Here is a 13,916-nt window from a genome sequence, read left to right as displayed (position 1 = left end):
AGTAAAACTGCACAATTGCTTTAACTGTAAATATCCTTTTAAACAAGCAGCTGTGAAAGAAGTTTGCCTCCATCCTCCTGCATGCAGGCTGTAAATCCATGCTTCACATATGCAAAGAGGACCGCTGATGTTAATTTGTTAATGCGTTACAAACACAGCCTTCACCCTAAAACCACAAATATCTCTGCTTCTTTATCAAGAGCCATCATGTAAGTTACAGCCTGAAGCACTTGAGCTTCTGTGGCTCTTCTCACGTTAAAGTTCATTTCAAGTCAAGATGTTGGATCGAAACAGACAAACACACTTTTTCACTGTTGATCTTTTCCGACTTTGCATCTGAATTTCCATCGTGTTTGTGGATGTTAGACAATAAGAAAGTCTGCTGGCTGGAGAGCCGCGTGGCTGAAGGAACACTTGTGGGTTCATTAATATGATAATAGAGATAAAGTTTGTTTCTGTAGCATGAATTGTGTTTAACAAAGCGTGCAACACAAAGAGCTTTGCGTGAAAACAAATGATTGTTTACAGAAAAGCAAAGATTACTGAGATAAAATTGAACAATTGGAAGCTAAAGCACATTAAGAAGAAACAACTGAAAGTCATGTAAGGCCTCCCCTAATACCTTAAAAAAAAGAAAAGAAAGAATCAAGTCAGCTGTTTCATATAATCTGCCTTAGAAATACATTTCATAAAGCACTGGTTTGACTGGTGTGATACTGGAAACGTGTTGGTACGTTAATAGCTCAGACTGTAAATGTGTCAGTGTTTGCATGAGTCTTGTTTACTCACAGCTCTGCAGACACTTTGGATTCTTAAACGCACATTAAGCCCACAGCGTGTTTTATCGAACTGTATTAACACGGTTCAACTTCCCCTTTAATTAACAGTTTGCACTGTGGCTGCAGGTGGTGTGATCCGCATGCGGTCTGGCTCTTGATGTAATTGTAAGCAGGCTCATAGCTGAGACAGGCGGCTTATTTTGACTGTTTTACGTTCATCATGTCAGAGCAGACAAAGGACGACGTGAGAGGACTTTCTGGGTTTATCCACGCTTGTTTTGGCTCAGTGTTTGACCAGAGCGGAGCAGCATTTTGCTCTGTGTTTGCAGTTTTTTCTGGAGCTCCGCAGCAGCCCGTGATGTTTGACGCCTGCTCCACTTACAGCGACGGCAGCGTGGTGAATGTGACCTCCATTTTGACTGGAGAGATCAGACGTCGGGCGTGTTTGTGTGTGAGAGAGCAGGGATGTTTCTCAGCGTGTCAGCAGCTGAAATCATGCGTGGCAGAGGCAGCGATTCTGCCACCTAGTGAGTGTCAAACTGCACTGCAGGTTACCTGGAAGCCTGACAAACTGGTCCCGCCTGCAGGAAACCAGCAGGGGTCCATTAGATGATCACCAGAGACACCGAGGCCAAAGTCATTATAATGATAGTTTAAAATATTCAAAACCGAAAGCTCTCCAAAAGATTTCAGACATTTTATGCCAGAATTCACTCAGAATTTGTGTCTTTCAGTGAAAATTCTGCTTTCATTACCAAACAGCACAGTTTCACATCTTTTTCTAACCTTCCAGACACGTTAAAGTGGCCTTTTCTCTTTTCTCTGTCTGGATTACACACTGAAGACGTCTCTGTCATTTTTATAGATTCTTGCTGTATTGATGATCTGAGTGCAGGCGTCTGTAATCTACCTGTGTCTCTCCTGAAATACTGAAGTCATATCGAGTCATTTTTGAGCCAGCAGGACTCCCGTTCGGCTTTAAAGTGTGTGCTCATCCTTCTTCGCCCTCTGCGGTGGCATTTCTTTGGGCGTCTGACTCACTCTTTTCCCTTTTGCACTTCTTGTGTCAGTGCATCCTCTCGTTAGCTCAGCCCTCATTATATTTTGTTTTATCTGAAGACTCAAACTTTCTGCTGGCCTTCAGCTGTAAAGTTTTCCTTGACTTTCCAGAATTTCTCAAACTCAGAGCATCATTTTATCGTCTCGTGGCCTCCTTCTTTATTTTTTCTCCCAGTCCTTGAATCTTACTGGCGTCTCATGCTTTTTTTTAAAAGCTGTGGATCATCGTTCTTTGATATGTTCAGTAAAAACATCTGGAACCTTCAGGACTGGTGCAAGGAGCTGCTCTTATGCTTTAAATGATGATGAGAACTGGATTATTTGGTTCACACTCGAGTGAGTTTGATATTTTCCACACGAAAATGGTTCACTTCGTCCAAGGTTGTTCTCCTCTCCTCTCTTCTCCTCTTTCATCTCCTCTCCTGCCCAATATTACATACATATTTAACAGCTCAAGTCAATGAGAGTCAAGACAGATTTCAATCAAACGCTCCTCACCTTCATTTTCATACCCACCTCATCTGCTTGTGCATATTTTAAAATTCAAAAATCAATCTTTGTCTGTTCCTCTCATCCTCACGTTGTGTTTTCTGTTTTTGAAGTCCTCCACCTCTCTGTTCTGTCCCTTCACGTCCACTCCTCACTCAAAGAAATGAGTGTCCTCTCCTCGTCTTGCTTTGTGTCTCACAGATGAGTTCGTTCAGTACGAGGGCTCTGACGCTGCTCTCGTCCATTTTCGGCGCCTGCGGATTGCTGTTGGTCGGCGTCGCCGTCTCGACGGACTACTGGCTGCTGATGGAGGAGGGGATCGTCCTGCAGCAGAACCAGACCACCGAGGTCAAGATGGCGCTGCACTCGGGCCTGTGGAGGGTCTGCTTCGTGGCAGGTTGGAAACACTTTCATGTCACTTTGTTGCTGATTGAGTTGTTTTGCATTTGAAATTATTTATTGTACTTTTCTGTTGATGGATCTTCATTTTTCAGGTACAAATGCAAATTTTACTTTCAGAAAAAACATCTTTGCAGCGTAGAAGAACATCTGGAACAGAATGTAGATCAAACTGTGAGGTCATTTTCACAATAAGATGGTTTGTTTGAGCCCTCCACGCTGTTTACTGTTATTTCAATCTATCCAATCGACTTACAGCCTTTTTGTCAAAGCGTGACTGTTTGCTGCTGCTGCCAGGAGATAAGACTGAGAGCGAAATGTAGAATAACATACGGGCAGGTGGAGCCGGACTGCATGGATGGAGTTTAATAGAGAGGAGCGCCACCTTCATCGCTGGCTTCCTTTGCAGAGACAGATTGTGTGCTGAGGCTTGACATGCAGATGCTCATTGTTGACCAACAACAAGCCGTCTTCACAGTGCTGAGGGACCGACGGGGTGGAGAGTCCCGAAGAGAGGAAGCTATCATAAAATCTGCATCACCCCATTTTGCATGTATATAACCGTGCTCTCCAGGTGATAGACTGCTCCACAAAGCAGTCAATAGACATGAGTCAATAGTACAAATACCTGAATTAACGACCTGTCTGTTCAGCAGCAGAGAGCACAATTAGACACCACGTCAACACACCAAAGAATTACCAAATCTTTCCCTGTTTGTAGTTTAATACAGCAGCAGTGCTGGTTTGCTTATTTTATTTCTTTTCATCTTCTTTATCTCTCTCAGGCAGGTGGGCTGCAGAGGAAAGACCCAAATCCAGACAGTCCAGGCAGGCAGGAAGAGTTAAATTATTGATTAACAAAGTGAAGACACATGAGCTTACAGGCAGGCAGGTGCAGGTTTCAGTGCTAAAGGTACGCATCAGCAACACTGGCAGTGAGCCGGCTGTACGCTAGGCTGTCATGGAGGACGTGGGAACAGGTGAGCACAGGATGGGGCAGTCAGAATGTGCAAATTAGCTTTGCCGTGCTGCTCCTGGTGACCGCACGCAGGCAGTGCAAGAATGCCGCTAATGATATCACCATGACGTGAACACACGAGCGGATAAATGTGACTGCAGTCAGAGAACAGACGCCATTCAGACTGCATGAATGCAGCACCAGAGTTGAATGGAACCAATCAGGACACATGCAGGAGGCTCGGGGGGGTCGTGTTAAAGCTCTGTTCACGCTAACAGCTTTTCATTTCAGGGCGACACGCCACTGATTTTCAACACTTTGTCAGGCCGACCGCCATGACTCTCACCCCTGACCTGAACACCACCCCATGATTTATAGCCAGAGATTATGTAGAAATGCAACTTTTTACATGTTCAACAGGGACAGCGACAGAGCCAGAGGTCGAATTTTGCCTCTGAAGATCACAGAAAAGCTCAGTTTTCATTCATGCACGCGGTGAAACACACACAGCGGATACAAATAACTGTCCTTATTTCAGTGGCTGTCTCTGTGTCTCGGGTCATGGTGGCGTTGCTCTGGGGAGGCGGCCATGTTTGTGTTTCCCTGTTGTCTGACGCCTGGTACAAAAGGTCAGAGGAGGGAAACGCTGGTGGCATTTGGAACGGCCGCGCGTGTGTGTGCGTGTGTGTGTGTGTGTGTGTGTGTGTGTGTGTGTGTGTGTGTGTGTGTGGATGAGAGACAGGAAAGAAATCGTGTTTGTCTCTACATGTATCACATTTTGTCGACATATATTCATGAACGTGTGTGTGTGTGTGTGTGTGTGTGTGTGTGTGTGTGCGTGTGTGTGTGTGTGTGTGTGTGTGTGTGCCTACAGTTCCAGGTTAATCGTCTTGTCTGCATTCAGCTCCTCTCTCTCAGCTCAGACCTTGTTTTCTCCCGTACCTCCTGACCTCCATCTGTCTCTACCTCTAATTCACTTCTCCTCTCTCCTCCACTCTGCACCTCCCGTCTCTCTCTTTTCCTCACGTCTTCTGGGCTCTCTCTACCTTCTCTCACCTCTCTTTTCAGTCGCCCTTTCTAAATCTCTTTGTTTGTCTCCGCTGTAGCTGCGTCTCTGTCTGCCCTTTGTGTTTTTATCTGTTTTGGTTTGTTTGTTTCTCCTGGTTTTCTTCCCATATGCTGATATTTCCATATTGCTGACCCAAAGACGACCCACATCTCACCCTCTCATCTGCCTCCTTCCCTCTTTCCATTCTTTCTTTTTCAATCTGTTCCCTTTCTCTCTCTCTCAGGACCAGAGAAGGGCAGATGTGTGGCGTCAGAGTATTTCACCGAGCCAGAGATCGAGATCACAACAGAAAACACAGCCAACATACTGAGTAAGTCACATCTCCACACACGGACATTAAATGCTGTTATTCTCTTTACCATCACTGCGTTTTAGTGGAAATTTAGTGGAATTTATTTAATGTTTCTTAACAAAGTAGGTCCATGTAAGATTTAAACGCTTCCAGATGCAACATGTACTAAGTTGTGGCTCTCTTCATGATGCTCCAACAGTGTTTTTAGCTAAATAAGATGATAACAAAACATGACGTGTCGACGTCTAAAACATCCCGAGAAGAGCTTTACAAAAACTTCACACACAGCAGGTGAGACTGAATGAGGATCAGGTGTCATTGATTGTCTAATCAGGCCACTGCCTCCACCTGCCAACAAACACTCTGCTCCAGCCCTGTTTGTGATTCAGGTGCGATTTACTCACAGTATGATCCGGGCAACACTAGAAATACTTGAGTACGATTAAATTTAAGTAAAAGTACAAGTATGAGCATCAAAATATGAAATACCAAACATAAAACATGCAGAATGGCCCATTTCAGAACTTGTACTATCCCCCAGGATCGATAAAGTTTTAGAATAAAACTTCAGAATTTATCTCTTGATTATATTTTGTCTGAATAATCCAAAACTGGAAAGTAACTTTAAGTTTTCAGATAAATGCAGTGAAGCAAAAAGTACAATATTTCCCTCTCAGTCGTAGTACAGTACAAGTAAACAGTAGCAGAATATTTAAATAATCAAAGTATAAGTACCTCATAACTGTACTGAAGTGCTGTCTAAACCTTTTACAGTCGACTACGGAGTTATTCGTGTAGAATCTGTGTTTCTATCCAGTGAAAATCTCCAAATTTCTGGAAGAATTTACACAGTACATAAAGAAAATGTGAATTTCTACACAATCTGTTTGATCTGAAAGGTCTCCTGAAGATCTGCTGCTGGCCAAAGACCCTGTGGAGCATGTTTGTCTTTGCAGGACGCTCTCTTTGGAACATGGATCGCTTCTGTGGTCAAACAGTAAATGAATGTCAAGATCTCGACGGAGCTCTTTTGTCTCCGAGCTGTGTTAAAGATTTAGGATGCTGACACTGTCGAAAGGCTTCAGACAGCTCAGTTCGTTCTGCGTCTTTGAAGTGAAGCACGCGCTGTTGTTTGGGACGCCGGGGGGAAGACACCTGGTCCGTCATCGTCAGATAAACGTCCTCAGGTGGACGCTCGAGTCATAACACCGCAGCGCTCTGTGGGAGAGGCCGGCGAATAAATCATACACGCCTCACTCGACGTGACCCCGAGTGAAGCTCCCGCAGACCTCCGGTGATGAGTGAGCGGGAGAATTTCGACGAACCGCTTCTGAACGTCTGTCACCAGAACAGACGTGTTCTGTTATTCTAAGTGTGGATGTGCTGTTGGATCATTGTCTGGGTCGTGGTTCTGATGTTCCAGGAAACACTGGGGATGTTTCTGTTCCTCCAAACTCTTTGTCTCAGACAAAAGTGAAAATGCACCAAACCAGGCGACACAAAACCTGTTTTTGAAGTTCACTTTCAGTCTTTTGTGTTATGCATCACAATGTGGAGTAGAACAAGAACAGCAAAGCGAGCGAATGTGAGTCTGACTTCAAAGCTGCGCCGATCAATATTTTCATCCTGATTAACTGATCAAAAGAGAAAAGGGTTGTTTGCAGTGATGAACCCACAGGAAACCATCAGTTCCCTCTGCTGTGTGGAGGTTTTATCGTCTTTCAGAAAGGCCTCCATCCACCTCTCCTTGCTCTTTATACCACGTTGATCCTTTCTAGTGTGTAAGTCACGCTGAGTGTCAGGAAAAAATGGAAAATCGTACCCATGTATTCAGGGACTATTTCACCGCCTGCCCTGACACTGGGCTGGACGAGCACACATCATTTAGCAGGCAGATGTTTCTCTCAGGACATGAAAGACGAGTCAACATCGGACTTAAATTCAAGGGCAAATCATTGTTGATGCTTCACCTCTGCTGTCAGCTAACACATAACACAAGTATGTAAGTTGATGATATGTCAATGTTGTGTTTATATCTCATTCCAACGACCCTGAAAAACATAATTATTACTGCTTTAAGTTATTTCAGTGTATTTGAAGTTTGAAAAGGAACCAAACATTTTAAAATGCGGAATAAAAAGGATCTGAGCGAGCTGGAAGGGATGATTTTGTTAGCTGGTTTCTTTGCCCCTGAGTGGATCATCTACCACAGGCTGCTTTAATATTCATCGTTTGTCATGTCAAACGTACCCACATCTTTTCCTTGAACAGTTTTAACAGTAGAAGTAACTCAAGAGGCAAGGCAACATTTTGAATTATGTATGATTCACTTTCTCTTTACGTTTGCAGCACTTTGGAGTTTCAGAAGTGAAGTCAGGGTTAAACGTTTAGTGGGATTTTGGCTTCAGTCTACAATCCGCAGCGTCCTCTCTGAAGTTTTTTCCTCCACATGATCTTGTTTTTAATCATGTCCTTTATTAAATCCTCCCTCTCCTCCAGAAATGGTCCGAACCGCCACTCCCTTCCCCATGGTCTCCCTGCTCTTCGTCTTCACGGCCTTCGTCATCAGCAACATCGGACACATCCGGCCGCAGCGCACCATCCTCGCCTTCGTGTCCGGAATATTCTTCATACTGTCAGGTACGATGCCTGTGGAAGGAGCAGGAGTTTAACCTGAGCTCAGTTTAAAGCTTGAAGTCAGAAAAGGCGTCGGGTGAGTCTTCCTCTCGGGCGTCTCAGCTCACGCAGACCTTGTTTTTGTGCACAGACATCAGGTTTGCAAACAATCGAAAACTCACAGAACACAAATTTTATTCTCTTTCGGGACGAGTCCTGTCTCCAGGCTTGTACTGTCACGCTTTGTTTCCATATTTTCCAATTACCCTGCTGTGTGTTGTAGTCGTTGCAAAGCAGCCTGGGAGACAAACCTCAGTGCACAGCTGTCGGAGAATCTGTGGAGGTCTGCGGAGAACAAACACGTTTTCGAAGAATACAAAATGTGCCTTGCTCGGTGTATTCATGCCAAAAGTCAAGTGAGGAACATGTTTTGGTCCTTTGGCTTTGGACGGTTATGATCAAGTGGTTAAACCTGAGCGCGAGCTCTCCTCAGCTCCTCCGGGTCTTTTCCTGCCTCGCTTTAAATCGCAGCCTTTACAGTTCGGCACGATGATGGCGAAGACTTAAAGCCCGTCCTGTCTGAGATAAAAAGGCTGCAGGCACAACGTTATATCACAGATTTAAGAATCGCTGAGGTTACACGTTCTGGCATTACTTTCTGACCTTCCCGTCTCCGAACTGTTTATTGCCTTGTTGCAGAGCTGCTTTCTTTAAGTTCTGCAGCAACACAAACAGCCGGAGCGACTCAGCTTTTTTGCTGATTGTCCTTGAAGAGCAGGATGTATTTGTTCAAGTGCGGCTGGATTACATCACAGCTGCACTTCATATCTGCACCACGCCGTCCACCTTGTTAGCAGACTGTTTGTCCGTCAGTCTGTCTCACTCATTGATCCTTTATCTGATTGAGGTTTGTGCAAATTCGAGTCCATGTCCTCGACCACGGCTCTGACACGTCAGTCGCCTCGCTGTGTGGATCGATAAATCCATGGAGCTGTCCGCGGTGCTGAACTCACACACGGGCTTCTCTCAGTCCCTTTGGTCAGTCTCATCTTGGATCTTTAATATTTTCTAAACTATATACTATAAATACTCAATCCTGTACTATCTGGTAGTCTATATACTGTCATGTAGTGATGTGTAGTCGTGGAAAAGCAAGAGAATTATTAGGAGAGGATACCAAACCACCTCTGTAAGAAAATATTTTAGGGGAGAAATGATTACAGATATAGTTCTTACTATAGATGTTTGATGTACGAGTATGAAAATGCAGTGAAACATCATTTAATCTACCAAAAACAAGGCTTGTGCTATGAACACTGTCCAGTCAGTACCTGTAGATTAGAAAGGTGAGCATGAGAAGGCCCAGTCCAGCATGAGCGGGATGATTTGAGGGTCACATTTTGTGGAAAGATGTACGGATGTCCATGTGCTCATTTGAAGGACTGACTTTTTCAGAATTTAACCAACCAACGAGCTCTCCCCAACTTACCCACATTATTTCAGGAGTCTAAATCGAACAGCGTGTGGGCTGCAGGACACAACCCCTCGTCTGTCCGCACACCTCACCCACCCTCCTCTTCATCCCATCTGCGCAGAGTAGGAAGCCACACGGCCTTGATTTGAAGAAACGTTGTCAGGCGGCAGTTCGTTTCCTCCAGAGCGTCAATCTGTCTATCTGAGCGATGAACGCTCTCCGTTACCTAAACAGCTCTTGCTGCTGGACGTCGGTTCATCAGGACTGCACAAAGAGGCAGAAAGGCCGATTTATGGAACAAGACGGTGTGAAAGTGTCGAACTGCCCCGTCACCTGTCGTCTTAAATGAGATGTTAAAAAGCAGCAGAGCAGAAGTGAGCTTGATAAAAGTCAACATTCTTCAAGGTTAATGATGAAACGACAGCTCGGTGGACAGGAGACACTCTGCAGCTCCTCTCCTTCTCCCAGCTGACAGCTCGTCAGACCTCACCTTGTTCTTGCTGCTGGCTGAACACTGAATGGGATTTAATTCCAAATAATTGCTCTCTGCTGCGGAGGCTGCGGGGCAGCACTGATTTGATGTCTTGCTGCAGGCTTTTGGTAAAAACTTTAAAACCAAATAGTCCAGAAAGCGACTTTGTTGTAGTTTTGACATTTCAATCAGAGACTCTGTAACGAGGGGGCTGGTTTTCTTCGGGACGACATCGTTTTAGGCTGAGCCAAAAATCTCCCATAATCTGTCTGCAGTGAGCGGACTGGACGCCAGCCTTCAGAGCACGAAGCTCAAAGCTGCTGGATGAAAAGTTTCACTACCTTTATTCTTTTCAGCCCGTCCACACACTTTGTGTACTTTGAGCTGAGGCTGTTTTTCATGTTTTTTGTCCGGTCCCGTCGTTCCAGTGACGGCAAATCGCGCTACCAAAGCACACAATGATATTTTAAATAATCGTGAGCTTTTAACTCAAACAGTGTGTGTTTGTGGCTTCCCTGTTGCAACATGACAACGCCCCCGTGCACAAAGCAGCTTCATGAAGAAATGCTTTTCCCAGTCTGGGAACCTCTGGCATGAACTGGAACTCAGACTGTGATTCAGACCTGATCGCTCAGCATCAGTGTTGGACCTCACAAACGCTGCTGTAGCCAGATTCATTACCTGGTGGAAGGACTGAAACCAGAAGAATGGAGGCTCTTAGAGCAGCAGACTAATGCTCAACAGTCACATGTGGATGTAATGTTCAGGCGGGGAGGGGGAGTGTGTCACGGTCAGAGCTGCTGCATCACATCAGTTTTCCACAGGTTTGGAGGTGGTCTAGTGTAGAAAATCTGATGTGATTTTAGTCTTTTAATGAGGGATTTGATTTCCTCAAGTGTGTTCCAACGCTCACTAAAACTCTGCCTAATGAACAAGCCACAGATAAAGTTTCTGTGACTTTGTTTAAAGGCCTGGTGAGCTTCTCATTAAGGGAAAAAGAAACAAAGCCTGCAATCCATCTTCCCTCTTCAGCGAGGATTAACATCTAACTACACAAAGTCCTCTCTGTCACGCCGCTGAAACACCGGAGCTGTGAAGTCTTTCACTGAGCTTTCTGTTTCATTCGTATCAGCGTCCTGTTGGGAAGGAGACTCGCTGCAGCCAGCAGGGTGACATCACTTCCCCGTGTCGCTGCAGGACAGCTGGGTGACGTTTCTGGTCGGTTACCTCGAGTGCAGGGTCGAGCGTTTCGCTGATGAGGTGGTTGTTGGGATTTTTTTTGGACCTCGTTAGCCTCACTCTCGTTCTCTGAGCCGACAGGATGACATCACCTTCCTGTTTCATCCTCTTTTTATTTTTTTGCATGAGGGAGCTTTACCTCACAGATGCTAGCTTAGCATGGTGGACTGCTGACTGGACATTTGGACAGACGTGACAAGCATGATGTCACAGGAAAGTCACCGAGCCAAGACGGAGAAAAACACATGCAGGAGAATCAGACTCACAGAAACAGCAGACAGAGCAGATCAGTGCATTCACACACATAAAATCAGCATTTCACATGAAACACTGATGAGATATAACACTTTTTTTTACCTTCGTGGACAAAGATCTTTGCAGTTTGTTCACTCCATTTGCAATTTTAAGTACCGTTTTATATATTTGGTGACATATATTAGTTTATGTATTATATTGCTGTTATAATCACTATTTATTTTACTGAATGTGCAAACTTTCACATGTAATATTACACTACGCAAAAACCATTTCATAAATAAGTAGACTCATATTTAAACACAGAGTATGTAGTTTTTGGACATTTCACATGTTTTTCCAAGTATTTCTGTTTTCATGGCTCATTAAAAATGACAAAAAATAGTACAAGTTGGAGCAACAGCATCTTACAAAGAATGTGAGTGCCTTGTTTTTTATTGTAGAGGAACGAATAAGTTAATTAAAAAAAAGAGTCAGACAATAAACCTGCACTGCTTCCTTTATACCCGTCCTGTGTCTCATTTGAAGAGTCATTCCAGCTGTAATTGCTGGGCAGCTTCTGAGAAGAATAAAAATCTGCTGCCTGTCGGGAAGATTTCTGTCTGAGAGTTCAAACACAAAGACAGAATCGAGCCCAGAAATCCATGACTGCCATTTTCACCTCTGAAACAGTAAAATGCCAACGCTTACGCTGGATTTTTATTCTATACTTGTGTCATTTTTTTCTTGTTGTTTACCATGAAAAAAGACTGTTGTTCAAAGGCGGCACTTCAATTATTTCACACACAGCGGGGAGTCAGAGAAAAGTGGTGTTTGGGAATGAAAAAGTGCACTTTGTCGCAGTCAGCGTGTGTGTTTTTGTCATGAAAGCTGCTCTGCGCCCTGAGGTTACAACATGGTGGCTGTGGACCAGCTGTTTCGTCCCATTTCTGCTGTCTGTCCTTCCTCCAGTCATTTCTCTCCTCCAGTTCTCTCCTTTTCCCCTCTCTGGTGATTTTCTCCTCTCCCTCTGTGAGCGTGTGTGTGTGCACGTTCACACACATGTGCTGTTGGCTCGGCTCAGTCCGGGAGGCTGTTGCTGAGATGAGAATTCAGCCGCAACACTGCCATCTGATGGCCAACAAGGGGAATTGCAGCCCCCAGTCCAGTTTTCTCCATCTTTCTTCACAGTTCTACCTTCCAGTTTGACAAATTCCTCATATTTACGAAAATGTGAACAGCTGATAGCACTGAATTTGACTAGACATAAAACAGACACTACGTTTTTTATATAACTATTAGGCCTCTGTGCTGTTATAATGCTCTTTTCATCATCTGGTCATCCATTTATGTGCCTGTGACGACTCTTACCAATACATAATACTGACCTACGTAGTGGTGACGGTTACATGATGGGTCCATTTTACAGGACAAAAGATTGAAAGTTTTTTCCAGGAAATATAAACGCTGAATCCCTTCAGTGTGTGCAAACATCTGAGAGCAGCAAAACCGTCAATATTACATGTCCCCTCTATATTCAGCAAGTCTCCTCCATGGCTCCTTATGGACTTTATATCTCCTGCTTTGATTAGTCCCATTTCACGCAGCTGCAACACCAAACGAACATGTTGTTGTAGATTATGTGCAGCTGCAGGCAGATCACAGAGCATGAAGACGTCACGTCTGAAGAATTTTAAAAACTCTGTTCATGTGTCTCACTTTGCTGAAGGGGTGTTAAACCCCCTCACTTCCACTCTCTGTCATTACTCTGCCCCCTCGACCCAGCGGAGGTGCTGGCAGAAAGGAGGGTAATGGCGAGCCTATTATCCCTGATGGAGAACATGTCCCACCCGCTGCAGGACACCCTGACAGCCCTGGGCAGCTCCATCAGTGACAGGCTGCTTCACCCACGGTGTGCAGAGGAGAGTCACTGCAGCTCCTTCCTTCAGACTTCATAATCAACCCTGCTCACAGTAGAACACTCACACTGAAACTGACAAATTCAGTCATGAGCAACATCAGTGCACCCTAACCTGGGCAATATCAGTACGTGCAATAACTCAACCATCGACTTGTTTTGGATTATTAACTTAGTTATGATGTCCTGATGCTTCTTACCATCACACTATCCCCTTCGCTGCACAGTGCTGCGTTGTTAATAAAAGATAATCTCATTTCTTATCACAGCACGAGCCTGCTTCCAGACCTCTGAAGTGCTGCTCACATTGCCAATTTGCTGGGCTTGAAGTACTGTTGCTATTGTGACCATTGATGGATGGTTTTGTAGGTGGGATTAAGAGTGAGGACACCTTCTTCCTGCAGCTCCTGTAATTACCCACCAACAGTAAATCCATGCAATGCAGTGCCTGAAAAATGGTGATGAACAGAACAGAACCACGAGCAGCTGGCTGACCGGTCACTGCTGTGGGGCTGACATGTTGTATCTTCGCAGCCCTGACATGCAGCTACATTTTTAAGGAGGAGCACATCCGCTCTGCTGAGCCACAGAGCCTCTGCGACACCCCGACGCAGAGGCCCAAATCCGGCTTAACACATCTTCAAATGAAAGTCCATGTAGGCTGCTGTTTACTCATTCCTGCTCGGCGCCGCGTTGGCAGTGCGGCATCGTACGCTGACGTACCGCCGATCGTTCTGAGCTGTGAGGTGATTTTTAGAGGAAAGGATCTTTGCAGTGTTTAGTGTGTCAGAGCTTCACTGCTGGAGGATTTTAGAGGTCAGCTGCAGCGGTTAGTCTGTCGACAGGGGAGGAAGCACTGACACACTCCTAATGAGGGTTCATGGTGTGTCTGTGTGTGTCAGTGAGGATTTGTATACT

The 13,916-nt window shown here is 44.9% G+C and overlaps 1 protein-coding gene across 1 annotated transcript in view; it reads left to right on the top strand.

Annotated features, from left to right (window-relative positions):
• The window catches only part of cacng7a (calcium channel, voltage-dependent, gamma subunit 7a), a 33,528-nt gene that overhangs the window by 11,170 nt on the left and 8,442 nt on the right, over positions 1-13,916 (top strand). Inside the window, exons 2-4 of the mRNA XM_076755381.1 lie at positions 2,529-2,724; positions 4,977-5,063; positions 7,545-7,685. Of these exons, the coding sequence (XP_076611496.1) occupies positions 2,529-2,724; positions 4,977-5,063; positions 7,545-7,685 (424 nt within the window). The remainder of the gene's footprint in view (positions 1-2,528; positions 2,725-4,976; positions 5,064-7,544; positions 7,686-13,916) is intronic.

Source organism: Chaetodon auriga, chromosome 17, assembly GCF_051107435.1.
Source record: "Chaetodon auriga isolate fChaAug3 chromosome 17, fChaAug3.hap1, whole genome shotgun sequence".
NCBI classification, from domain to species: Eukaryota; Metazoa; Chordata; class Actinopteri; order Chaetodontiformes; family Chaetodontidae; genus Chaetodon; species Chaetodon auriga.
Note: the sequence above shows the minus strand (reverse complement) of the source record. Positions and strands in the feature narration are given on the sequence as shown.